This window comes from Elgaria multicarinata, chromosome 2 (assembly GCF_023053635.1).
Source record: "Elgaria multicarinata webbii isolate HBS135686 ecotype San Diego chromosome 2, rElgMul1.1.pri, whole genome shotgun sequence".
In the NCBI taxonomy this organism is placed as follows: Eukaryota; Metazoa; Chordata; class Lepidosauria; order Squamata; family Anguidae; genus Elgaria; species Elgaria multicarinata.
This window is the reverse complement of record NC_086172.1, coordinates 90,670,939-90,697,341: the sequence shown is the minus strand read 5'-3', so window position 1 is coordinate 90,697,341 and position 26,403 is coordinate 90,670,939. Positions and strand designations below refer to the sequence as shown.

General features: G+C 42.9%; 1 protein-coding gene across 1 annotated transcript in view; it reads left to right on the top strand.

The window, feature by feature from the left end:
• The window catches only part of TRPM5 (transient receptor potential cation channel subfamily M member 5), a gene marked incomplete at its 5' end in the record, with an annotated part of 55,237 nt that overhangs the window by 6,950 nt on the left and 21,884 nt on the right, over window positions 1-26,403 (top strand). Inside the window, 9 exons of the mRNA XM_063118412.1 lie at window positions 631-695; window positions 2,710-2,901; window positions 3,900-4,002; window positions 9,575-9,693; window positions 10,331-10,681; window positions 13,993-14,124; window positions 19,240-19,363; window positions 23,392-23,537; window positions 24,865-24,977. Coding sequence (XP_062974482.1) covers window positions 631-695; window positions 2,710-2,901; window positions 3,900-4,002; window positions 9,575-9,693; window positions 10,331-10,681; window positions 13,993-14,124; window positions 19,240-19,363; window positions 23,392-23,537; window positions 24,865-24,977 — 1,345 coding nt within the window. The remainder of the gene's footprint in view (window positions 1-630; window positions 696-2,709; window positions 2,902-3,899; window positions 4,003-9,574; window positions 9,694-10,330; window positions 10,682-13,992; window positions 14,125-19,239; window positions 19,364-23,391; window positions 23,538-24,864; window positions 24,978-26,403) is intronic.

Genomic DNA, 26,403 nt, shown 5'->3' with positions numbered 1-26,403 from the left:
TGGGGAATACTGGGAGTTGTAGGACTTTTTTTCTGTTTAAACAAGCATAGGATTGAGCCTTAAAGCAACTTCTGTACAAGTATTGCGGGACAGAAGGGGGGGCGGAGAAGCAATAGTAGGGATCTATGATTCCCTGCCCCCCATCTGATGACTGTCCATGAAAACAGTATATGGAATGTGTAGATTGTGCCCCAGCAGTTATCAGTGCACTTCAATACTGCTATGAAGCAGTAGTGTAGATCTAGCCATAATGGAGGGCAACAGGTTGGGGAAGGCTGGCTTAGCGACATATTGAGCATTATGGACCTAGACTGCAAGAAGCCAGAACAGCACAGGAGGCCAATAACAGTCCAATGCAATTTCTGATGGCTACACAGAGGGTAGAATAGGCTTGCAATTGGTTAGTCCCATGCTAGCCCATTGCCTTTCAAAAAGATACTAAATATCTCACAGCCCATTCTGCTGTTTCTTGCCATGATGAAGCAGTGATGATGATAGATGCAGGCATGTTCTTAGATTAGAGGAAACAAATGAACAGAGGCGGTAATCGAATGCGTTTGATAAGGTGGTAAAAATGCATCCATTTCATGGATGTTATTAACTGAAATGTTCAATCTTTTATCAACCCAGGAACAGGTAGCATTGAAATCCCTGTGCTCTGCTTACTTGTGAATGGAAGACCTCAAATACTTGAGGTAAGAAGCTAATTATTTTGTTTAACTAAAAGAATTTTAGGTTACACATTTATTACGTTTCTATACCGCTCAGTCACCGAAGCTGTCTGGGCAGATCACAAAACTGCCCAGAGGGAGCTATTTAAACAAATATTCTGCAACTCTGCACTTAACAACAAAGGACAAAGTATAGACCCATGCAAATAAATGATCTAAATCGATGGACTGCAAAATAAAGTAAACGAATTTAGTAGTGCCATACTTTTCTTAGGAGCAAAAACAATACCACAAAGTAGTGAGCAGTTTTTTGAGTTCTCTAGAACTCATTTCAATCTGGGAAAGGAAGGGAAAGATGGGCATGAAGATGACACCCAACTTTGTTACAGTCTTAAGATGGACAACAGGAAGTGTTAGGCAGACTCAATTATAGTAGTCTCTGCTAGGTACAAATGTAGGCACACCCATTTGGCATGCCTGGGTGTCCAAGTCCTTGGGGGGATCACTGCTTCTCATCTCAGGCCCTTTAATTTTTACTTCATTTTATTTTTGGTCTGGTACTGACAAGACCAACAGGTCAAAGCTACTGGATTTACTAGCACCACCACCATTTTAATTTTCCTACAGAGCAATGCCTGCAACATGTGAGTGGCAACTCCAGCTATGTGGGTCTGGCATCCTTATCAGTGCTGCTGCTGCTGCTGCTGGGGCAACTGCTCAATGGAGCTGGCTGGCAGCAGCACTGATCATGGGCCCGATCTACATGTCCGTTGTGAAGTCGCTTCCGTGTGCCTCGAGCGCGCCCGAAAGCTCCTCGAGACACACAGCCTTACTTTAAAATCACAGTTTCCCGGCTTTTGAGTGCCGTTATTTACTCCATCTTAAGTCAATTTAATGCATTCCTTCTTCCAGTGTGTGTAACATTTCTTCGCTGTTTCCTCACCGCCCCGCTCCGCCCAGACTTATTTTGTTGCCTTTCCACTTCCAATAACATTTCCGGGATTTGAGGAATTTTTTTAAAAAAGGGGGGAGCAAGGGAGAACGTCACAAGCATCCACCAAAGCCAGGCTATAAGAAACACTTGGAATAAGAAAAGAAGCTCCGCTGCAGCCCTCCCGGGATTAGTATCCTCAGCCAACTGCGGAGACAGCTGGTGTCCAAGCCTTGTGGAAAGGGCACCTCTCCCTCTTCCTCTCCCCTACTCACACGGTGCATCTCACATACACGCTCCATCTGTCAAACACGCACACGCACACACTCGAGCCCTCCGTGACTCTCTAGAACTGTAATATGTGTTTACTCAGAAGTAAGACTCTCGGTTTGTTCCATTCTGCCCTTTAAATAAATAACCCACTTACCTGAGAGTAAGCCCCACCAAACTCAATGAGGCTTACTTCTGAGTAGACTTGCCTAAGCCTGCCCCCCCCCTCAAAAAAGTAATGAATGAAACTGTCCCTGTTCAGTGGAGTTTACTCAAAGTAAGTTCTTCCATTCCTTTGATCATGCGAAGCTGTGCATCTTCAAGTTCATAAACTACATATCTGCAGGTTCCCTTACTTAAAAGTAAATCCCATTGATTTCATTTCATTGATTCCAACCCACTTGCAAAGGAAGGGACAGCAGTTTAGAAGAGTGTGAACCACTCCAACAAAATGAAACGAAAGAAAAAGCGCCAGAGACAGCAAAGAAAGACGTGCTTCATTTAGGTGCATATTAAAAAACCGCGCACGGAAGCGACTTCACAACGAGGTGTAGATCGGGCCTTGGAGAAATGAATCCCAGTTTAGTCCAGGAATTTTAGCTTTATGCAAAGAGAGATTACAAGGAGTAACCTACAAAGGTTACAAAGTGAATGTTAAGTTATCCAGTCTGAACATTATGGTTGAGAATATTAATTTAGGCAGCAATCATATACATGCTTACCTGGTCGCAAGTCCAACTGAACTCAGTTGGGCTTACTTTTGAGTAGATATGTATAGGGTTGCATTCATTTGAACATGTCTGGTCTCATCTTTTTTTGTTCCTGTTTTTTGAACAGCGAATTTGCAGGGGATTGGAAAATTCTGCCCCTTGGCTCATTTTGGCTGGATCTGGTGGCATAGCTGATATCCTAGCTGCGGTAATGAATGAGCCACACTTAATTGTGCCACAGCTGGTAAAAAAACTATTAAAAGAGAAATTGCCCACAGAAGATTTCTTGTGGAAGGACATTCTTCAGTGGACTGAAGTAGTAAGTTTCTTTCTTGGTAAACATAAAATAGATTCCCAGACTAGGGGAAGTATTTGGTGAACACCTATCTCCTCTTATTGTCTAGGTGCCACCTTTCTGGATCTCTAATCTACTACTCTTTCTTTCTTTCTCTCTTTCTTTCTTTCTTTCTTTCTTTCAATATTTAGCATTAATATGAAGACTTTCATGGCAGAACCCTCTCAAGGTGGCCTATGTCAGGATTCTGATGCACAAGATGTCAATAAACCACAATATAAAACTAAGAAATTCCAACATTAAGTAATAGCAGTTACTTAACCACACAGAACATGACACATTAAAAACAGTTTGAAATTAAAAGGTGTTTAGGGTTCCCTTAAAAGTCAATATATTGGAGGCCATTTGTATCTCTCTAGGAGGAAATTCCACAAACGTGGAGCTACTACCAAAAAGGCCGTCTCCCTCACCCCTAACAATTTACTAGATTTCTATGGTGGATCCATGAGCAGAGCTGCTGAGGCCAATCTCAAGGCCTACATAAGTTCATATGGGTATGAATGGTCCTTCAAATAACTTAGTCTCAAACCATGTAGGGCTTTGATGGTCATTACCAGCATGTTAAATTGGGCCTGGAAATAAATAGGCAGTGAGTACAACTGGTACAGTGTAGGTGTTATATGGTCTGACTGCCTAGCTCCCACTATTATTCAAGCTACTGTATTATGTAGCAGCTGAATTTTCTGGACTATATTTATTTAAAGGCAGCCCTACATACAGCACACTGCAGTAGTCAAGTCTGGAACTAAACAGGGCTGGAGTAATGGACTTTGCCTGAGTTACACTTGCACTGATTACTTTGAGATGAGTCCACTTATTTGTCCTTAATGGTGCCCCCAAATATGTTGCTTTCTCCCAACATCTCTCAGGAAGGAATGACAAAAGCATGAATAGTTGTATATTTTAATTCTGCTTCTAATGAAATGGCTGGCGGGGAACATTAACCTGTTTTAACCTCTTAGATCCAAAGCATTGTTGCCCAGCAGCAACTTCTGACAGTACATAACTTTGAACAAGAAGGTTCAGAAGAACTGGATACAGTCATTTTGAAAGCTCTGGTTAAAGGTAACATATTTTGAATCAATGCTGTCTACCCCCACCATGGCCATGCCTTGCTGAGTAGCTCCTGATTTATTTTAAATATAAAGCTCCATCCAACGAGCATTTTACTGCATGCTCGTTACTGGGCACTCATAGATTACTCACATGACGTTGTCTGCCTCTCTCATGTCTTTCGCCCCTTTTGGCCTTTGTTGCGCTGCAACCCCCCCCCTCCCCGAGAAAGTCTGGTCACTGCTCTCTTCTACTGGACCGAATGGGGCTAATTACTTCCTGTTTTCAGGAAGCAACGTGGGAGCGGCGGCAGAGAAGTGACGGGAGCTGCGCATTTGACCTAGATGTGATGGGGCTTTCAGACTGCTTTTCTTTTAGACACATATTGTGGCAAACAATGTGTGGATCTACACTTCTGCTTATATCGATTTTTTGAGCCGTTGTAACTTGTATCACTACCTTGTATACCGTTGCTCAGTAGCGTTACTTACCTTTTCTTGTAACGTTGTTGCAGAGCACACTGTTTGTTGCCCCGTTGTCTGTGTTGTTTCTTCTTCTCATTTCTGTGATCCTTGCAATTCCCAGACTGTCCTTTCTCTGCGCCTCCCACTTCCTTGTTTTTGTATTTTCCGCGCCTCTCTAGCTAACATTCCTTTATGCGCATGCTCTTAATTTCAAATCTTTGTGGTGGGAGTTCTTCAGAAAGAGTGGTTTGTGGATTGTCGGAGTTGTCTGTCTCTTGAGGAAAGTGTAGGGATGCCTGGTGAACGGAATGTGTTAAATCTTTCTCATTTTTAAAACATTATTTCCGTGGCGTTACATGCAACCTACCTTGGGTAAAAACTTTTTTTTAAAAAAAATATATATTAAAGGATGCACATATGCGCATAATTTAATTTATTTAAAAATAAATAAATTACAGATGTGCATATGCACATCCTTTAATATTTTTTTTTTAAAAAAAGTTTTTACTCAAGGTAGGTTGCATGTAATGCCATGGAAAAAATGTTTTAAAAATGAGAAAGATTTAACACATTCCATTCACCAGTTCTAACAACGGTTACTGAAGGCGTGTACAGGAAGCCCGGTGAGGGATCATGTGACATTAGTTTCACAATGCGACACAGAAGACATCATAACAACGGAGCACATTGAAAGAAGTCTAACGACACAGAAGTGTTACAACGAAAGGTAAAATGGTACAAAACCTTTCTGTATAACATTATAAGGAACACATCACGTGATCACTGACGTCATCCAGAGCTATCTATAATGTTACAGCTACAGTAATGTAGATTTGGCCAATAAAAGTTAAAACTACCAATTCCAATTAAAACATTCAAAAACATTAAAACAATACTAAAAACCATTGGATTGTCTATTGCAAATGAAATGCTTGGTCAAATGGGACGGGATGTCCGAAACTCTAAGAACAAAATCGTGTTTGCTTACCGTTGCTTCTCCACATGAGCATTTGTCCCTGATTACTTCCTCTTTCGAAAAAGAAAGTAAACAATGTGCATTCAGTGGGTTGTTTTGATCCTGCTGCTTCTCCTGCACATAGCAGGAGATAGCAAGAACTTCCATCTTTAAAAATAAGTCAGACGTACTGGGGTATTATTTTGTGGTGCAAAGAAGGCAAGAAGGAACGCAAGAGGCAGATGACATTGTGAGAGGGACCCACGAGAATCCATGAGTGGCCAGAAATGAGCATGAAAAAAAAAAAAGCTCATCCAATGGAGCTCTTAAACATCTTGGAGCCTTCCTGGGTAGGATATTTCACAAATAGAGATAACACAAGACGTTCTAGTGCCAGAGGTAGAGCATCCAAATGTCACCATAAACAAACAGAGCAAGGCTTCATTGTGGGGTGAATGTGGGGTGAAAATTTCTATGGCAGAACTAATGACCCTTCCTTACCTCTACCAGCTCTCTGCAGCCTGGGTCGGAGGTAGGGGCGAAACGATTTTCTACTTCCACATTGTGGTCAATGGGAGGGAATTAACCAGAGATAGTACAGTGTAGGGAGGATTTGGGAAGGGGGCTGACAATAGGAATGTACAGATATTGTTAAATCCATTTTCTCTCTGTTTTGTAGATTGCGAGGTGTCTTTCATTCTGTTATCTGCTCATTGACGGATTTTTTTTTTTAAAAAAAATTAAGGGATGTATAAGAATTTCATTCCTGCTTGCAAATGTGCACTTGCACTAATGAGCACTCACACAATTGTTCATATGCACAAATCCCCGTCAAAAGTAATAAAAAAATAAAAAAAATGGGGGGAAACCCAGTTTACAAGTCCTTGTGACTATATTTCTACAAATCCAATCCGCAGGTTGGATTCGCAGAAATACAAAGTCATTTGAATCCATTGTAGATTTCTCTGACATTTCTGTCTGAGAATCCTACAGATCACCAGCCACCCCTGGCAAGCCCCCAACATGCCCCTGGCCCTGTTCAGAAGACACCTTAAACCACAGTGGTTAACAAAAAAGCCTTAACTACCATGGTTAAAGCCTTAACCACCGTGGTTTAAGGTGCCTTCTGAACAGGGCGCCTGAAATGCCATGGTTTGTTCTCCGTAATTCCTGTGGAGCTTTCTGCAGGTGTGCTGAGGTGGGGTGCGATTCCAACGGTGTCAGTGCCGTTCTGCTTGTGGGCCTCCCTCTCTGTCAGCAAAGCAGCACTTATACTGCTTCCAGCAGTCCCAATTCCAACCTTTGGCAGGCTTAGAATTACTCCCTATTTAATGGTACCCTGAAATTTGGCTTCTGAGGCAATCATTCTCAAACTACTTAATGATAGGGCCAGCCCTTCATAAAACTGCATTTACTTAATAATATATATGTGTACCAAAATTAATAAAGTAATTACCACACAATGTCTTAACTAATTACATAGCTCATGGTATTGGTTCCTGTTGTGACAGGTGATGGAAACTTGAAAATTATGATAGAGAGGGTGTATAACAAAATGATGCTTCACCAGTGGCAAGTAGCATGTACTATTGTCCTCTTTAATTACATAGACAGATAGTTCTCCTGACACGTTAGGGCTGTTCGCATGACACAAAGGCCCACAATGGGTTATTTATATAATTAATTAATTAATTAATTTGTATTTTTGCATTTTTATACTGCTCAATAACCAAAGCTCCCTGGGTGGTTCACAAAAAATTAATCCATGGTGAAGTTATTATTATTATTTATTTATTTATTTATATAGCACCATCAATGTACATGGTGCTGTACAGCGTAAAACAGTAAATAGCAAGACCCTGCCGCATAGGCTTACATTCTACTAAAATCATAGTAAAGCAATAAGGAGGAGAAGGGAATGCAAACAGGCACTGGGTAGGGTAAACAGGCACAGGGTAGGGTAAAACTAACAGTATAAAGTCCGAGCAACATCAAGTTTTAAAAGCTTTAGGGGAAAAAAAAGGTTTTAGCTGAGCTTTAAAAGTTGCGATTGAGCTTGTAGATCTCAAATGTTCTGGAAGAGCGTTCCAGGCGTAAGGGGCAGCAGAAGAGAAGGGACGAAGCCGAGCAAGGGAAGTAGAGACCCTTGGGCAGGCGAGAAACATGGCATCAGAGGAGCGAAGAGCACGAGCGGGGCAATAGTGTGAGATGAGAGAGGAGAGATAGGAAGGAGCTAGACCGTGAAAAGCTTTGAAGGTCAACAGGAGAAGTTTCTATTGGATTCTGAAGTAGATTGGAAGCCAATGAAGAGATTTCAGAAGTGGAGTGACATGGTCAGAGCGGCGAGCCAAGAAGATGATCTTAGCGGCAGAGTGGTGGACAGAGACCAACGGACTGATGTGAGAAGAAGGAAGGCCAGAGAGAAGAAGGTTGCAGTAGTCCAACCGAGAAATAACCAGTGCATGAACAAGCGTCTTGGCAGAAGAGACAGACAAAAATGATCGAATCCTGGCAATATTATACAGGAAAAAACAACAGGATTTAGCTACTGCCTCAATATGAGGAATAAAGGAGAGCGAGGAGTCAAATATAAAGCCAAGACTATGAGCTTCATTGACCAGAGTAAGCGTAACATCATTGACAGTAAGAGAGAATGAGAGATGAGGAGAAGGTTTAGGAGGAAAAACAAGCAATTCAGTCTTTGCCATATTAAGTTTCAAACGACGATGAAGCAGCCAGACTGAGATATCTGAGAGACATGCCAAGATACGATCGTGAACATCAGGAGAAAGTTCCGGAGATGAAAGATATAATTGTGTATCATCGGCATACAGATGATATTGGAGGCCATGAGATTGAATAAGCTTACCCAAGGGCAACATGTATAAAGAAAACAACAACGGGCCAAGCACCGAGCCCTGCGGAACCCCTACTGAAAGGGGAAAAGAGGAAGACGAGCTGCCATTAGCCAACACGCTGAAAGAGCGACCCGCTAGATAGGAGGCAAACCAGTTATAGACAGAGCCACAAAGTCCAAGGTTATGAAGGGAATCTAAGAGAAGATCATGATCAACCGTGTCAAAGGCTGCAGTTAGATCAAGGAGAATAAGAACGGAATAAAGGCCTTTAGACTTGGCAGTAAGAAGATCATTGGTGATCTTAGTAAGGGCTGTTTCAGTGGAATGCAAAGGACGGAATCCAGATTGAAAAGGATCCAGAGCAGAGTTACTAGAAAGAAAGTCAAGACAACGAGAGTAGACCACATGCTCCAGGATCTTTGAAACAAAAGGCAACAAAGAGACAGGTCGGTAGTTAGACAGAGATAGCCTATCAAGAGTAGGTTTCTTGAGAATGGGAGAGACTGTAGCATGTTTAAAAGCAGAAGGAAATGAACCAGAGGACAGAGAAAAATTAACAATATGAAGCAAGGAAGGGAGGATAGCGGGAATAAGATTTATAAAGTTGAGGGGTGTGTGTGTGTGCCTGCCATTTTGAACATGCAACCTTTACTTGGGGATTGCCATGTCATGTGAACCCGGCAAGCATAGGTTATATGAGGGTTGTTTTAACCCTCTCACAGCCCATGCTCACTGGGTTTGCATGACATGACAACCCCCAAGCATGCCTTGGCATGGGTTAAATAACCCATCATGGGCTGCATAATGACCTGCAAACCTGGTCATTGTATAAATGATGTTGGTTGCTTTCCCCAAAGGCATTTGCCTTTAAAGTTCTCTTAAGAAGTTTCACTTTCTAAAACAAAAGGATTCCTATGAAATAAGAATGAACACAATTCCAGGTAATTTAAGCATATTTATATCACATTAATTTTTATGGAAGAGTTAAACAGATGCCTAATTGTCTCCCATGGGATTTAAAAAGTTTTCATTTTTGCTTGGTGACACACAAGACATATCTGACAACTGAGGGCTATTTAAAATGGGTAGACAGGTTTGGGTTGATTTTTACTGGAAACTTGAAAGGAAAAGATTCAAAGTAACAGAGATAAAGTCCATTTTAAAATGTTGTTTCACGTTTAAGAGTTTGAGGCTGTAATTGTATGCACAGTTACTTGGAAGTAAGCCCCACTGAACTGAGTGAGACTCACCACTGAGTAAACATGCACAGGATTAGTGAATTTATTCTCATTTTATGATTGTGATAGCCTGTAAGAGTCATAGTCAGGAAGCTCAAGAATACCTGGATGAACTGAAGCTGGCTGTGGCCTGGAACAGAGTGGACATAGCGAAGAGTGAAATATTCAACGGAGATGTTGAATGGAAGGTGAGCTCTTTTACCTGCTTTAGTTATTTATCATTATTATTATTATTATTATTATTATTATTATTATTATTATTATTATTTACTACATTTGTATACCGCCCCATAGCCAAGGCTCTCTGGGCAGTTTACATATGATAAAAACACTCTACAAAAATTTAACATCACAAAAACATACAATTTTCCACAAAAACATACAAGAACAAACCCAGGCTAATTACATATTGCTAAATGCCTGGGACCTGGCACTGAAAAGATAACAATGTCGGTGCCAGGCGGGCCTCGTCAGGGAGATTGTTCCACAATTGGGGGGCCACCACAGAAAAAGCCCCCTCTCTTGTTGCTGTCCTCTATTAAAGCATAGACTGGTTGCAGCATTGCAGTTCTATTTGTCCTGTCCAACCTAGGAGCTATATCTCCCCTGGGAGGAGAATGAAAAAGGTGTTTGTTTTTTCCAATTTTTCCTGACCCCCCCCCCTCCCCAATTTTTCCTGGTTGTTTTCTCTAGGCAGGAGAACAGAATATTCACGTTGCCATGTTTTTGCTTGTTCAGTCCAGGTTTACATGTGACATTGTACGTTTGAAAAGGATGGCGCAATTCCTAACGTTCCCCCCTCCCTTGCATTTCTTTTAAACCTAGTCATGTGACCTGGAGGAAGTGATGATGGATGCCCTGGTGAATGATAAGCCAGAATTTGTCAAGTTATTTATTGATAACGGGGCCAACATGTATGACTTCCTGACCTACAGCCGGCTTCAGAGACTCTACTGTACCATCTCGCCAAAGTGTCTCCTCTATACACTTCTGCTTAAAAAACATGAAGAAAACAAACTCACTTTGGCAGGGATGAGTGGTCAACAGCACAAGGAAGTGACGGATACTTGCCTGCTCTTTACACTTCATGAAGTTTCCAGGGTGCTGAAGGATTTTCTTCATGATGCTTGCAGAGGTTTCTACCAAGACCCAAAGTCTGGAGGCAAAAAGAAAGCTGTAAGTTTCTCAAAGACAAGTTGGAGTGTTTAGCACAAGGCCTGGGACCTTATCAGGGCCTCTGGGAACCTTTATCTAATCCCATCACTCCACACAGTTCAATTATTTTCAGGGCCAAGAAGCCACAGATGGGAGGTACACTTTCAAGTAGTACCAGTGTGGAAATGTAATGTATAATCCTGTCATAGAGTGGCCAGGTGTCATCTTTTACAGAGGACAGCCCTCTATTTGAAGGCATGCCCTGTCCAATTCCAGTTTAAAGATGGTGAACCATGTGGGGATGTCAGAGAAATCCATAACGGATACAAATGAGTTTGGATTTCTACGAATCTGAACCACAGATTCTGCAACAGACTGCCTTTTTCAAGTTGCACAGAATCTGTGGACTTGCAGACCATTTTTTAAAAAACTTTCCAAGAATTGTATGCAAATGGCAGTTGTACAAAAATATGGAAAAAAAAATCAATCAAGAACGTGCATTTCCCCCACCCCTATGCATAGTATGATGTATGAAAATGCAGATTTGGGGTGGATTTTTTTCCTGCCCCTACCCCCGCCTTGGAGGAGATTTGTGCAAATTTGCATTAGCTAGTTAATTCAGACAGAAGTCCCATTAAGCTCAGTTAGGCTTATTCTCTACTAAGTGTGTTTAGGCTTGAGTTTCAGGCAGGAATCCTACTCACCCTTACATTGGAGTGTGTTCCATTCAGCTCAGTAGGTTAGCCCATGCACAGGTTAGCACTGTAAGTTAAAATCTCAGAGGAGTAGAGAAAGTAGCCTGGAGAAGAGAAGATTGAGGGGAGACATGATAGCACTCTTCAAATACTTAAAAGGTTGTCACACAGAGGAGGGCCAGGATCTCTTCTCAATCCTCCCAGAGTGCAGGACATGGAAGAACGGGCTCAAGTTAAAGGAAGCCAGATTCCAGCTGGACATCAGGAAAAACTTCCTGACTGTTAGAGCAGTACGACAATGGAATCAGTTATTTTCCCCTGGGAGCTTATCCATTGTTATTGTATTTTTCTGGAATGTGGTTACATCAATGTCACGTATATTCATTGAATATTGTTCTGGGATGTTCTCAGTGATGGATGACAAATATCCTTAACCCCTGCCTATGTTGTTTGGTGATTTATTTATTTTTAAAGCTTCATATTGTGGTGTGCTCCTTCTTTCCTATTTTGGAGCATATCTCCAAACAGGTTCTTAACAAATTGTTGTGGCAAACAAAAGCACAAATGCCCTATGCTTGTTTCTCCTTCCATTGTGTATAGACATGAGATCTATTGCTTCTGTACTGAAGCTGAGAGTATTGTGCAAAAACATAATGCTCTTGTTGTACTATATGAAAAGGGTGACTATATGGAAAGGAGGACAGGGAATTGTATCGAAAACGGAATTTCAGCAGGTGTCGCTTTTATGCATGCAGCACCACATGGTGAAATTCCTTCTTCATCACAACAGTTAAAGCTGCAGGAGCCCTGCCCTCTTTTGTATCTAGTCAAGAGGGCAGGGCTCCTACAGCTTTAACTGTTGTGGTGAAGGAGGAATTTCACCAGGAGCTTCATGCATTGAAATAACATCTGCTGAAATTCTCTAGTCTTTTCTGTACGACTGTTAAAAATACAGGAGCCCTGTCCTCCTTTTCATATGGTCTCTCTACTAGTCACAAAATCCCAAATCAGGAATCCAGGCATGGTGCTGTTCCTTGATGGGAAGATAGGTAAACTGTAGATCAAGCCTAAGAATCCAAATGCTGAGATATTTTTTCTATGCATAAAGGAATCAGTGAAGGGCTTAAATTGTTTGTTCTTGGGTTTATGGGCTAGCCTTTGCATGCTAGGCTGTACAGAGACTTGTTGGAGTTTTAATGAAACATCATTAATTGGTGTCTGCTGAAGAGTGCAGCCTTTTTTGCCAGCACAAAATTAATATAACAAAAAGCTGGATCATATGGGTAATTGCAGCTTCTTTGCACCATATTTCATGCAGCATTTGTATCCAGGACACAGGTGCCCTTTTAACTCAACATCGACAGTGAATAAATTATCTCAGGGTCATCCCAAACCTAAACCAAAAAATAATCTAAGGGGCTAATTTAAGGGAGCTGGGAAGCCTTTAGTTTTGCATTTTACGCACAGAGAGGTTCCATTTGGGGCATGATAGGGTGGCCAAGTGTCCTTTTTTAGAGAGAACAATCCTTTATTTGAAGGTCCCTCCTGTCCAGTTCCAGTTTAAAGAAAATAAACCATGGAAACGGTTGCCCATCAACAATTAGCATCTGGGCAGCTGACTGAATAGGCAGGCACGCAGGTCACCCTGATCACAATCTTCCACACTATGGTGAGAGGTAATTTCCATTTAAATTAAAATAATTTTGTCTAAATTTGTATATATAGACATATAAAATACCATATGCAAATCAGTAGACTATTTATTTTAAACATTTCTTAGCTGCCTTTCAGGGCAGAATCCTTCCCAAGGAGGCTTACAATAATACACAAAACAGTAGACTTTTTTGCCCTCTTTTTTTAGTGATGCACCCCCTCTTTTTGGCAATTATTCACTGGCCATCCTAGCCATACAAAGCCTCTCATCCACACACTTTGAGAGAATAGAATAGAGCCAGTGTGGTGTAGTGGCTAAAGTACTGCACTGGGAGTTGGGAGATCCGGGTTCTAGTCCCCATTTGGCCATGGAAACCCACTGGTTGATTTTGGGCCAGTCACAGACTCTCGCTCCAACCTACCTCACAGGGTTGTTGTTGTGAGGATAAAATGGAGAGGAGGAGGATTGTGTATGCCACCTCAGGTTCCTTGGAGGGAAAAAGGCGGGATATAAATGCAATAAATAATAAATAAAATTTGTCCACATTAGAGAGGCCTTCCCCTACGGAGAATCATAAAACATATAGGTATATATAGGGGTTGCTTTTGTAGCTATTCGTTGCCAGATGATCCTTAATTTAAAGGGCATATTTTAGTTTAAAGGTTTTATCCCTTTTCTAGATTAGAAGTTCTTAGGATAGGGAATGGCATTAGTTACTCTGATCCAGATCCCTGTGCTGTGGTCTACCCATGTCACTGATGTCAGTTCAGTGTGTTCATCCCTTTAGGAATACAGAGCTGCCCTCTCTAGTGAAATGTAGCCAGGGTGTTGGCGGTGGTGGATGCTGTGAAGGATTGCTGAAGAGCAGAGAGTCTCTCTTATTTTGGGAAAATGGCTCTGGAAGCACTAATCTATTTTGATAGTTAGGATTCTAACGTTTGTCAGCATACAATTGTACTGTAGTCAATTCTTTGTTTGTTTAGGATAAGATACACATGAAAAGGTTACCAGGCTCTTTGGATATGAATCAGAAAAGTGAAAATCCTTGGAGAGATCTGTTCTTATGGGCAGTACTTCAAAACCGGCACAAGATGGCGTACTACTTCTGGGCTATGGTAAGCTCAGTGCCAGATAATTCAAATGTAAATTTTACCTATACTGGTTCCCCTGCAAAAGAGACAGGTAGGAGCTTTTCAGACTGGGAAAAAGTTACGGCTCCACTCCTTCAGTGCCACGGCCCTGAACCAGAATGGGCCCTCTCCCGTGACGGATATTGAGTATGTCTGTTGGTTTTTTTTATAACTTGCCTTTTTTAGGCAGAGTTGGCCCCAGATATTTTGTTGTCTGAGGCAAAGAACAAGATGGCACCCCTGTCCCTTTTTCATATGTAGAAGCCAGCTGGACTGGCAGTTGAATCTTACTTCAGCATTGGCAGTGGGACAGTGCTTTCCTCCACATCACAGGCAGTGGGCTAAGTTTAGGAAGGTTGGGTTGCATGCCACACGCAGCTCTGTCCCCCAACAGAGAGGGACAGAGAGGAGGTTGCTGCCACCACTGCCCAGAGCTGATGTCAAGGCTAGGCATGGTGGGGCACCTGCAAAGGGCTCACATCCCAGCAGGGGCGCATGGTCAAGAGCCACCCTGGATGTGCTCCTTCTCACCATTGTAACCTGCATCTTGCTCTGGCCCAGACAACAGTGGTGGTGAAAAAGCGGAGCAGTAGATGCCACTTCCTACTTGTTCACTGGCTCTCTGCTTGTTAATCAAGCAGTGGTAGCAATGATGACAAAGAGGGTGAGAAGCAAAAGCAGTCAGTGACAACGGTGGTGGGAAGGTAGACTCATTGAGGGAGGGGCCCATTGCAGGTGCCTTGCCCAAGGCCCACAAGAACCTGGAGACAGAACTGCCAATGCCCCCCCCCCCAGTTTCTGCTGCCTGAGGCGATCGCTTCACTCTGCCTAATGGTAGGGCCAGCCCTGCTTTTAGGATAATTTCTTACATAGTGGCTTGCAAATTTCAAAAGCAAGAAAGTCAGTAAAAGCAATACAGTCATGAAATAACAAAATAACATAGCTGAAAGTCTTCTTAATATGGTTTTAAAAATCATTAAAGTCTTCCTAATACATTTTTTAAAAAAGTTTTAAAGAGGATCCTAACCACAGATCTTGCATATAATGTGTGGTTTGGCCTGGCAAGTCCCTTCTCTGTGTAATGCCACAGCCCACAAAATGCAAGAAATGGGATTGCAGACTGTTGCTTGGGAGGGCCTCTTGCCCTGCCTTTGCTAACCATGTGTGGAAAAGTGATGCTCCCTCACACAGAGTCAAACCATTGGTTCATCTAGCCCAATATGTGTCCTTTGAATGACACCCACTGTCCAGGGTCTCAGGCACAGGTCTTTCCCAGCCCTGCTACCTAAAAATGGCAGGAATCAGGGCCACCATCAAGGGTAGGTATGGTCAGGCACCTGCCAAAGACCATGCAGAGAGCCACGGATAAGGACCCCGAGACTTGCTTCTCCTCTCCCTTGTTGCAACCTGCTTGTTCACTTACCTCTCATACTGTCCCAGATGACGGTGGCAGTAAAAAGGGGGAGCAGCAGATGCCCTTGCCTACTTGCTCACTGGCTCTTTGCCTTTCAAGCAAGCAAGTGGCAGCAGTGATGAGAGAGAGAGAGAATGAATGAGGCTGAGAAGGTGGACTTACTGAGGGACAGGGCCTATTGAGGGTGCCTTGCCCATGGGCCTCCAAAAACCTGGAGCTGGCAGTGCCAGGAATTGGATCTGGGACCTTCTGCATGCAAAACATGTATTCTACCACTGAGCTACTGGATCTGGGACAATCCGGATGAGACAAAAGAAGCAACAATCTTACTGGGAAAGAGAACTACTAAATGCTTCCCTTTCCTCTGAGAGATGCCATATTATGCCCCTTATTCTGACCAGAGGTGGGGAAGGTCAGCTTGTGGTGGAGAACAGGAAATCTTCTGACATTTTCGTTTCTCCACAATGAAGGATAAAGGTCTGAACACATTGTGTTTCCTCTTGTTGTTGTTTTTTAAAAAAAGCGGGGGGAAGAACTATGCCGCCTGTACCTACAGCCTTGTGATTCTTGACTGGAGGAAGGGATTTCCCATCACACAGCCTGAGCACGCCTCTCTGGCATGAGCTGCAACTGAAGAGACCTTAAATTTACTATGGCAGGAAAAAGAGTGATTCCCCAGAGAGTGCAAAAAACAAACACGCAAGGCCAAATGGAAGAGAATTGCAACTCTTATCATAGAAATTGTTGTTAAAAACAGTTGGATATGTTAGGATGCAATCCTACACGTGCTTAGACCGAAAACAAGTCCTGCAACTCCCAGCATTCCCCTGCCAGCCCAGCTATGCTGGCTGGAGAAAGCTGGGAATTGTTGGGCTTTTTTTCTGTCTAAAATGTATAGGATTGCACCCTTAGAAACACTTGAGAACAACATTAAGCACGCTATCCTATGCACATGTTTAGACATGGCTGGCTGGGGAATGCTGAAACTGTAGGACCTTTTTTCTGTCTTGACATACGTAGGATTACGCCCTTAAAGAATGAGAACCATGCACTAAGAACACTTTCAAAATTAACCTATTTTTAACCAAAAAGCTGTTTTAACAGCAGAAACAGCCCCAAATCTCAATTTTCTGATACCCTTCCCACAAAATACAGCATCTTGAAATAGGACTTGATGGCAATAATGTGCTCATGTCCCAAACCTCCAAAGAATTCACCTTCCATAGCCCATTCTGGGCAGCACCTGACTTGAAACTACTACCACCATCATCACCAGATTAGTCTGAGGTATCCTAAAGAACAAGGGGCACTGGGACAGGCAACTTGTGGCCTTCCAGATGTTTTGGCCTACAATTCCCATCAGCCATAGCCAGCAGAGCCAGTGGTGAGGACTAATAGGAGTTGTAAGCCAAAACATCCTGGGGACGACGACGACAAGTTGCAGACAAGCTGGAGTGTGTTCAGAGGAGGGCAACCAGGATGATCAGGGGTCTGGAAACAAAGCCCTATGAAGAGAGACTGAAAGAACTGGGCATGTTTAGCCTGGAGAAGAGAAGACTGAGGGGAGACATGATAGCACTCTTCAAATACTTAAAAGGTTGTCACACAGAGGAGGGCCAGGATCTCTTCTCGATCCTCCCAGAGTGCAGGACACGGAATAACGGGCTCAAGTTAAAGGAAGCCAGATTCCAGCTGGACATCAGGAAAAACGTCCTGACTGTTAGAGCAGTACAACAATGGAATCAGTTACCTAGGGAAGTTGTGGGCTCTCCCACACTAGAGGCCTTCAAGAGGCAGCTGGACAACCATCTGTCAGGGATGCTTTAGGGTGGATTCCTGCATTGAGCAGGGGGTTGGACTCGATGGCCTTGTAGGCCCCTTCCAACTCTGCTATTCTATGATTCTAAGTTGCTCATCCTTGAAATAGACACACCCCACAGAACTAGATGGGAGTGATACAGTGCTTCGTAGAATCCACCTAGAGATGTTCCTAGTTGCTAATGCAGAAAAGAAAGGGGGAAGAGAGGCACTTGCAGTTCATACCTGCATTCTTTTTAGCCAATGTAGGCACCATATTTGCATTACAAGCCGATATAAGCCTTAAAAATGTATATGCACGCAGCACCTGGTGAAATTTTGTATCTGGTCAAGAGGTCAGGGCTCCTGCAGCTTTAACTGTTGTGATGAACAGGGAATTTCACCAGGTGCTGAATGGATACAAACGACACCTGCTGAAATTCCCTTTTCTATGCATACCCCCTACCATTATGAATATGCAAGCCCTGGCCAGGGGTTTCTGCGGCTATGGCTTCTGAACCCAGGAGGCCCAGTGGTTTCAAGGCTAGCCAGAAATTAACTAGGGGGTATGCACCACTCCTCCTGGGGAAATTAACTAGGATGACCATATGAAAAGGAGGACGGGGATCCTGTTTCTTTAACAGTTGCATATACTTATACTCATTTACCAGGGAGTTAGTCTCATTGATCTCAATGGGGCATACTTCTGAGTAGACACATACAGGAGTACATGTTGAAAGTACCTACAGATGTGATTGTAATGGTGTTTGCTGGTCAGGAAGGGGTGAACGAGAACCTTCCCCTACCTGGTTGGACTACAGCCTTCCTAGTTCAGGAAGGGGCAGGCCATTGAATTTGCACATATATACATTGAACAGAATTCACCTTCTATTAACCCTGTAGTGGCTGCACAGTGACGCTGTTGTTTATGCGATGCAACCGCCAACTCACAGCCACATCAGGGTCCCCTCCTCAAAAAACTGCACATTTTCAAAGTGCCAATTTACCATGACTTTTACCTTCGCCTCGAGGTCATCATGTTGTTTCAGAGCATACAGACACACACACAGGCTTTGGTTTGGGTTATCCAGTGGTTGTAAGTGTGGGAACGTAGGGCAGGGGTGGGCGGCAGGCTTGACTAAAGGAACGGCTGCTGGTGCTGTGGTTTTTCCTGGCTGGATAGCCCATACTCCCTTCTGTCACATAGGGCGACCATATGAAAAGGAGGACAGGGCTCCTGTATCTTTAACAGTTGCATAGAAAAGGGAATTTCAGCAGGTGTCATTTGTATATATGGAGAACCTGGTGAAATTCCCTCTTCATCACAACAGTTAAAGTTGCAGGAGCTATACGAGAGTGACCAGATTTAAAAGAGGGCAGGGCACCTGCAGCTTTAACTGTTGTGATGAACAGGGAATTTCACCAGGTTCTCCATATATACAAATGACACCTGCTGAAATTCCCTTTTCAATACAATTGTTAAAGATACAAGAGCCCTGTCCTCCTTTTCATATGGTCATCCTACTTCTGTCCCATCTAGGGTTTTTTTATTTCACCTTGCAGCAGCGATGCTATGGGTTTTTGAGCTAATCAACTTCCAATGTGGCACTGTATAGACACCCCAAAGGGGATACCTTTTAAATTAGCTCTTCAGAGATGCCAGAAGACTTAACTGTTTTGAGTATTTGGTTTTAATGTTGTTATTTTAGTTATTTTAGACATATGATTTGAATTTATTATGATGCATTTTAGTGTATATTAATCTTACTATCTAAACCACTTAGAGATTATTATTTTTATTTTAAGATATGGTACTAGATGACGCTGCTGATGATGGTTACGACAACAAGAACAGCTGAGTGATTTTATTGGGTGTCTATTTTTTCCAGGGTCAGGAAGGTGTAGCTGCAGCTCTGGTTGCTTGTAAAATCGTCCGAGAGATGTCCCACCTGGAGACAGAAGCAGAAGTAGTGCGCGGAATGAAAGAGGCCAAATATGAACAGCTTGCTGTGGGTGAGTGTGTTGTTGTTTATTCGTTCAGTCGCTTCCGACTCTTCGTGACTTCATGGACCAGCCCACGCCAGAGCTTTCTGTCGGCTGTCGCCACCCCTAGCTCCCCCAAGGTCAAGTCTGTCACCTCCAGAATATCATCCATCCATCTTGCCCTTGGTCGGCCCCTCTTCCTTTTGCCTTCCACTTTCCCTAGCATCAGCCTCTTCTCCAGGGTATCCTGTCTTCTCATTATGTGGCCAAAGTACTTCAGTTTTGCCTTTAATACCATTCCCTCAAGTGAGCAGTCTGGCTTTATTTCCTGGGGTATGGACTGGTTTGATCTTCTTGCAGTCCAAGGCACTCTCAGAATTTTCCTCCAACACCACAGTTCAAAAGCATCTATCTTCCTTCGCTCAGCCTTCCTTATGGTCCAGCTCTCGCAGCCATAGGTTACTACGGGGAATACCATTGCTTTAACTATGCGGACCTTTGTTGTCAGTGTGGTGTCTCTGCTCTTAACTATTTTATCAAGATTTGTCATTGCTCTCCTCCCAAGAAGTAAACGTCTTCTGATTTCCTGGCTGCAGTCAGCGTCTGCAGTAATCTTTGCGCCCAGAAATACAAAGTCTGTCACTGCCTCCACATTTTCTCCCTCTATTTGCCAGTTATCAATCAAGCTAGTTGCCATAATCTTGGTTTTTTTGAGGTTTAACTGCAACCCAGCTTTTGCACTTTCTTCTTTCACCTTCGTCATAAGGCTCCTCAGCTCCTCCTCGCTTTCAGCCATCAATGTGCTGTCATCTGCATATCTGAGATTGTTAATGTTTCTTCCTGCGATTTTAACTCCAGCCTTGGATTCGTCAAGCCCAGCACGTCGCATGATGTGTTCTGCATACAAGTTGAATAGGTAAGGTGAGAGTATACAACCCTGCCGTACTCGTTTCCCAATCTTAAACCAGTCCGTTGTTCCGTGGTCTGTTCTTACCGTTGCTACTTGTTCATTATACAGATTACTCAGGAGGCAGACGAGATGACTTGGTATCCCCATACCACCAAGAATTTGTTATGATCCACACAGTCAAAGGCTTTAGAATAGTCAATAAAACAGAAATAGATGTTTTTCTGGAACTCCCTGGCTTTCTCCATTATCCAGCCGATATTGGCAATTTGGTCTCTAGTTCCTCTGCCTTTTCTAAACCCAGCTTGTACATCTGGCAATTCTTGCTCCATGAATTGCTGGAGTCTACCTTGCAGGATCTTGAGCATTACCTTGCTGGCATGTGAAATAAGTGCCACTGTCTGATAGTTTGAACATTCTTTAGTGTTTCCCTTTTTTTGGTATGGGGATATAAGTTGATTTTTTCCAGTCTGATGGCCATTCTTGTGTTTTCCAAATTTGCTGGCATATGGCATGCATCACCTTGACAGCATCATCTTGCAATATTTTAAACAGTTCAGCTGGGATACCGTCGTCTCCTGCTGCCTTGTTATTAGCAATGCTTCTTAAGGCCCATTCAACCTCACTCTTCAGGATGTCTGGCTCTAACTCACTGACCACACCGTCTGAGCTATCCCCGATATTATTATCCTTCCTATACAGATCTTCCGTATATTCTTGCCACCTTTTCTTGATCTCTTCTGTTTCTGTTAGGTCCTTGCCATCTTTGTTTTTGATCATACCCATTTTTGCCTGGAATTTACCTCCGATGTTTCTAATTTTCTGGAAGAGGTCTCTTGTCCTTCCTATTCTATTGTCTTCTTCCACTTCCGAGCATTGCTTGTTTAAAAATAGTTCCTTATCTCTTCTGGCTAACCTCTGGAATTTTGCATTTAATTGGGCATATTTCCCCCTATCACTGCCTTTTGCTTTCCTTCTGTCTTGGGCTACTTCCAATGTCTCAGCAGACAGCCATCTTGCCTTCTTGTTTTTCTTTTTCTTTGGGATGTTTTTTGTTGCCACCTCTTGGACAATGTTGCGAACTTCTGTCCATAGTTCTTCCGGGACCCTATCTACTAAATCTAGTCCCTTAAATCTATTCTTCACTTACACTGCATATTCATTAGGAATATTAGTGAGCTCATATCTAACTGATCTGTGGGTCTTCCCTATTCTCTTTAGTTTGATTCTAAATTGTGCAATAAGAAGTTCGTGATCTGAACTACAGTCAGCTCCAGGTCTTGTTTTTACCGTCTGTATAGATGTCCGCCACCTTTGGCTGCAAAGGATGTAGTCAATCTGATTTCGGTGTCAGCCATCTGGTGAGGTCCATGTATAAAGCCGTCTTTTAGGTTGTTGGAGAGAGTGTTTGTTATGCACAGTGAGTTGTCCTGGCAAAATTCTATCAGCCTGTGTCCCGCTTCATTTTGTTCTCCTAGACCATGCTTACCTGTAATTCCAGGTGTCATTTGACTACCTGGAATTACAGGTAGTCAAATGACACCTGGTGAGTGTATCTTCATTTATTTATTGCATTTTTATACCGCACAATAGCCGAAGCTCCCTGGGTGGTTCACAAAAATTAAAACCACTTTGAAAGCATGAAGAAGGGCTGTGCAAACTAGTTCTACCCCCATTACTAGATGACCTCTGAGACTCCTTCCAACTCTATGATTCTAATACTTTTTCAATTAAGCTCTTTTTCTTTAAAGGAAAATACAACAGAACTGAACTATTCCATGAAGGATGACCACAACAATAAATAAATAAATAAATAAATAAATAATATGCAAAATGTTAAAAGTATGAAATAAGTAAAACTTGCACTCTTTGAATATCAGAAATCACTTTTGATGGCCGTAATTTTTGTCAGCAATTCTCAATATGAGAATGGGTGACCTTGTGGGAAAGTCATAAAGTGAATAATCCTATGCATGTTAGACAGAAAAAAAAATCCTACAAGTCCCAGCATTCCTCAGCCAGCTTCCTTCTGTAAAACTGCCTTGGGGCATGCTGGGACTTGAAGGACTTTTTCTCTCTCTCTAAACATGCATAGGATTGCACCCATAGCAATTAATAGCTTTAGGCTTGTAATACATCTCTGTATCTTCGTAGCCAAAGTAGAACTGAATTTTATGTGTCAGAAAAAAAAATAGGAAAGGACACAAATGGATTCTTGCATTCTGTTTGGATAAACATAACAACAACAACAACCACAACCTCTCCCTTTGGATCGAGGCAGGGTACAACACAAGTGCAAAACACCATAAAATACATATAATTAATCAAAACATATAAAACTAATACATTATTTAAAAGCAGCACATTATTAAAAGGCATCTTGAAATTCAACTGGGTAGGCCTGCCGGAAGAGATCAGTCTTTATGGCTTTCTTACATTCCGGAAGACTCTTAAGTTGATAAATCTCTCCCAGCAGGCCATTCCACAATCTGGGAGCGGCAAAAGAAAAGGTCCTCTGGGTAATGGTTGTCAGCCTTGCTTTTGTTGACTGGAGTAAATTCTTCCCAGAGGACCTGAGTGTGCAGGGCAGATTGTATGGGAGAAGGCGACCCCACAGGTAACTTGGAATGAAACCATGTAGGGCTTTAAACACTTTATACTTCGCCCAGAAACTATTTGGCAGCCAGTGTAGTGATTTTGAGGCTGGTGTAATATGGTCACCCCTAGATGTACCGGTGACAAACTTGGCTGCCATATTTTGCACTAGTTGAAGCTTCCGGACTAGGCAGAAACATAGCCCTATGTAGAGCGCATTGCAGAAGTCAAGCTTCAAAGTTACCAGCACGTGCACTACCATCTTTAGGTCTTCCAACTCTAGGAAGGAGTGCAGCTGGCGTATCAGCTGAAGCACTCCTGGCCGTTGCAGCTATCTGAGCTGTCATTTGGAGCGACGGATCCAGGAGCACCCCCAAGCTGCAAATGCAGTCTTTCAGGGGGAGTGTAACCCCATCCAGAACTGGTTGACACACCTCCAAACACAGGTTGGGGGCTTTGACATCTCTACTCGAAACGCAAACACATGAATGCAGGCAGTTCTCACTCTACATCATTCTGTTCCCTTTGGTCTGCACGCCTGCTTTTTCCTTGGCAGAACTGTTCAGTGAATGCTACCACAATAGTGAAGACCGAGCTTTTGCCTTGCTGGTGAGAAGAAATCGGTATTGGAGCAAAACTACTTGTCTTCACTTGGCCACAGAAGCAGATACCAAGTCTTTCTTTGCACATGATGGGGTACAGGTGAGTAAAATTCAAGGGTGTTTCTCTTCAGAAGTCATTACAAATGCTCATTAATGTAAGCAGAAGTTAGAGTAGCCCAATCAAGTTTTCAAATCCTGAGGCAAACTAGAAGTCTGGTATATGAAATAAAGGACAATGTTTATATTCTGTGGAAGTGAGCACATAAATGATATCAATGTCATCCTGATATATTGTTTTCTTTAAAAACAACAACCCCCTGTGATATCTGGGAATCAAAAGCAATTGATGAATTTACTGGGAGAGAATTATATCAGTGGAGTAGTGCTCCCATAGAGTAATACACACAGATAATACTGTGTTGCAGGACCTTAGGAATTATGACATTTTGACCTTATTTGTTGGGCAAAAAACAAAACTAGTTTACCTGAGATATGTTTTACGGAAGATTACGGTTTCCAGCTATGGAGATTGGTGCGCCATTGAATCATGGTTGCTCTCACAAAATGGTGCCATGGGGTGGCTTGCCCATTCATAAAATGGCTGCCATGGTTGTCATGGCCAGTAAAAAATACCATTCATTTCCCAGAAGGCAAACTGGGACCTGCCTTGATGGCACCGTATTGGAGCTGCATTCCCCCTGAACACCGTGATTTCGCTCCTGTGGGTGGTGGTGGTGCTGGGAAATCCCCACGCCAAGGAGGGAGCATGGGGTTTCCAGCAGTCAAATGGGTACTGGAGCCACACACCCCACCTCCCCCTGCCCTCATCCTGGCTTCCAGGGAACAATCAGAGGTCACCTTCAGCCAAGGAATACCTCCGCAGTGAAGCTGGAGCGAGGTTAGACAGCAGAAGGGCCATATTCGCCTCGCTCCATCCAAAAAAGTCAGGGTAAGTTTCTAGCTCTTATTTGTAGCTTCGCATGGTGGCTGAAAGGTGGATGACGCATTGTATAACCAACACAGCACTACCATGCAACTTGTTCTGCACCCCAAAAGCTAACCAGCTACCCTCAGCAGTGGAGGATGCTCTCTCAGTATATAGACAGCCCCCCTGGTGAGACTAAAAGGAAACTTAACTTGCTCAACAACCTAAGTGCAAGGGAGAGTTGGGGTCTGAGCTCTAAAACCACTGTTTTCAACCCCAAAACAGAAAAGTTGGTGTGGAAAATATATAGGCTATAATAGAATATAGAGACAATAGAGTTACAAACATATTGATCCCTTGTATGGCTCTTTTAGCTCCAACTCATCACAATTTATTTTAGGGTTCTCTTTCTTATTGTAAGTTTTCATAGAGCAGAATCACTATATATATTTTCTTTGACTCATATCATGCCAACTTTGTGTCTTTGTCATCTCAATTCCAGGCTTTTCTGACAAAAATTTGGTGGGGAGATATGGCAAAATCCACCCCGATCTTGAAGCTCATCTGTGGATTCGGGTGTCCTCTCCTGATCTATACTAATTTGATATCATTCAGGTATGAATTACAAGAGTTGTTTTGTGTAAAGAGGCTTGGGGAAGAAAAGCAACTGTAAAAATATTTTACATCTGATAACCATTACTCATGTGGTGATACAATATTTTCCTTCTATATTCTGAAAGCACTTTAAGGTAAAATGCAATGAAAAACATTATATAGAAAACCAGATGTGCTCATTTACACGTGCAGACACAGGTACAGGAAATAAAAAAGAATGATTTCAAATATTTGCAAGCAATTCTGTTTGCTCACAGGTAGGCTGACTATTGTGGATCTTTAGCCCCACCAAATCTGGGCTAGGACCGATGATGGTGATGATGATGATTTACATTTCTATTCTGCCCCATAGCTGAAGCTCTCTTTCTACCCTTGTTTCCAACAAAGGCTAGAGAGCCAATGAAACTTGCCATCAGTGCTGGTTCCAGGTTTTGGAGGGACCTGGGGCAAGACACCCTCAATGGGCCTCCTCTCTCAGTGACTCTTCCTTCTCACCACCATGTCACCAGGTGCCGTGCATTGCTCTTCCTTCTCTTTCTCATCATTGCTCCCACTTGCTTGCTTGACAGGCAGAGAGTCAATGAGCAAGTAGGCCGTGGCATCTGCTCCTCCTCCTTCTCACCACCACTGTTGTCTGGACCAGAGGGAGAGGGAGGTTGCAATGGAGAAGAGGAGGAGCTGGCCAAGGCGAGCTGATGTCAGTGGGCTCCTGCCGGGGTGTGGGCCTTCAGCAGGTGCCTTACCATGACTGTCCTTGACCCTGGCCCTGCCTGCCATATTTGGGCCTTGAGCTTTGGGAGCACATAATGCTCACTTCAAAATTCTTGAAGCTGGATAAAAATGCCCAGCTTATCTTGACCCTCAAACATCATGTGCCAACCACCATCCATCCATCCTTTTGTCACCCAGAACCCCCTCTTCCCATAAAACAAACATTTACATGTCCAATGGAGCAATGGCAGAGGGAAGCCAGAAGCCAGTAGCTCTTGGGAAAACATTTCCCAAAGTCCAATGGAGCCTTTCATCCTGGTGTGCTACCAATATCCCATGCCTTGGAGAGAGAAGGAGAAAAGACCTCATAACATGGGTTGGGATGGGTATTGGGACTAGTGGACTTAATGTACATTGAAATTAGCAAAGCTATTCCTTCCACTTTTTTTAATAGCTCAGTTTATTTCCACATCACAGTCTGTGCCTTCATGGCAGGCAAAAATTTAGCTAGTAGATCTCTTCCTGGCAAAGAGGTGCAGTCATGAGGGTAATCACACCAGTTTAATTTCTGGACATTGTGCTACTTTTTCATCCTCTGCTAAGAAAAAAGAAAGGCATCAATTGTATTCCTATGTCAGAACCACAATTACGATGCTGAAAGAAAAGAGGATGAGGAGCAAAACAAGGATGGTGAACCGGTGGCCCTCCAAATGTT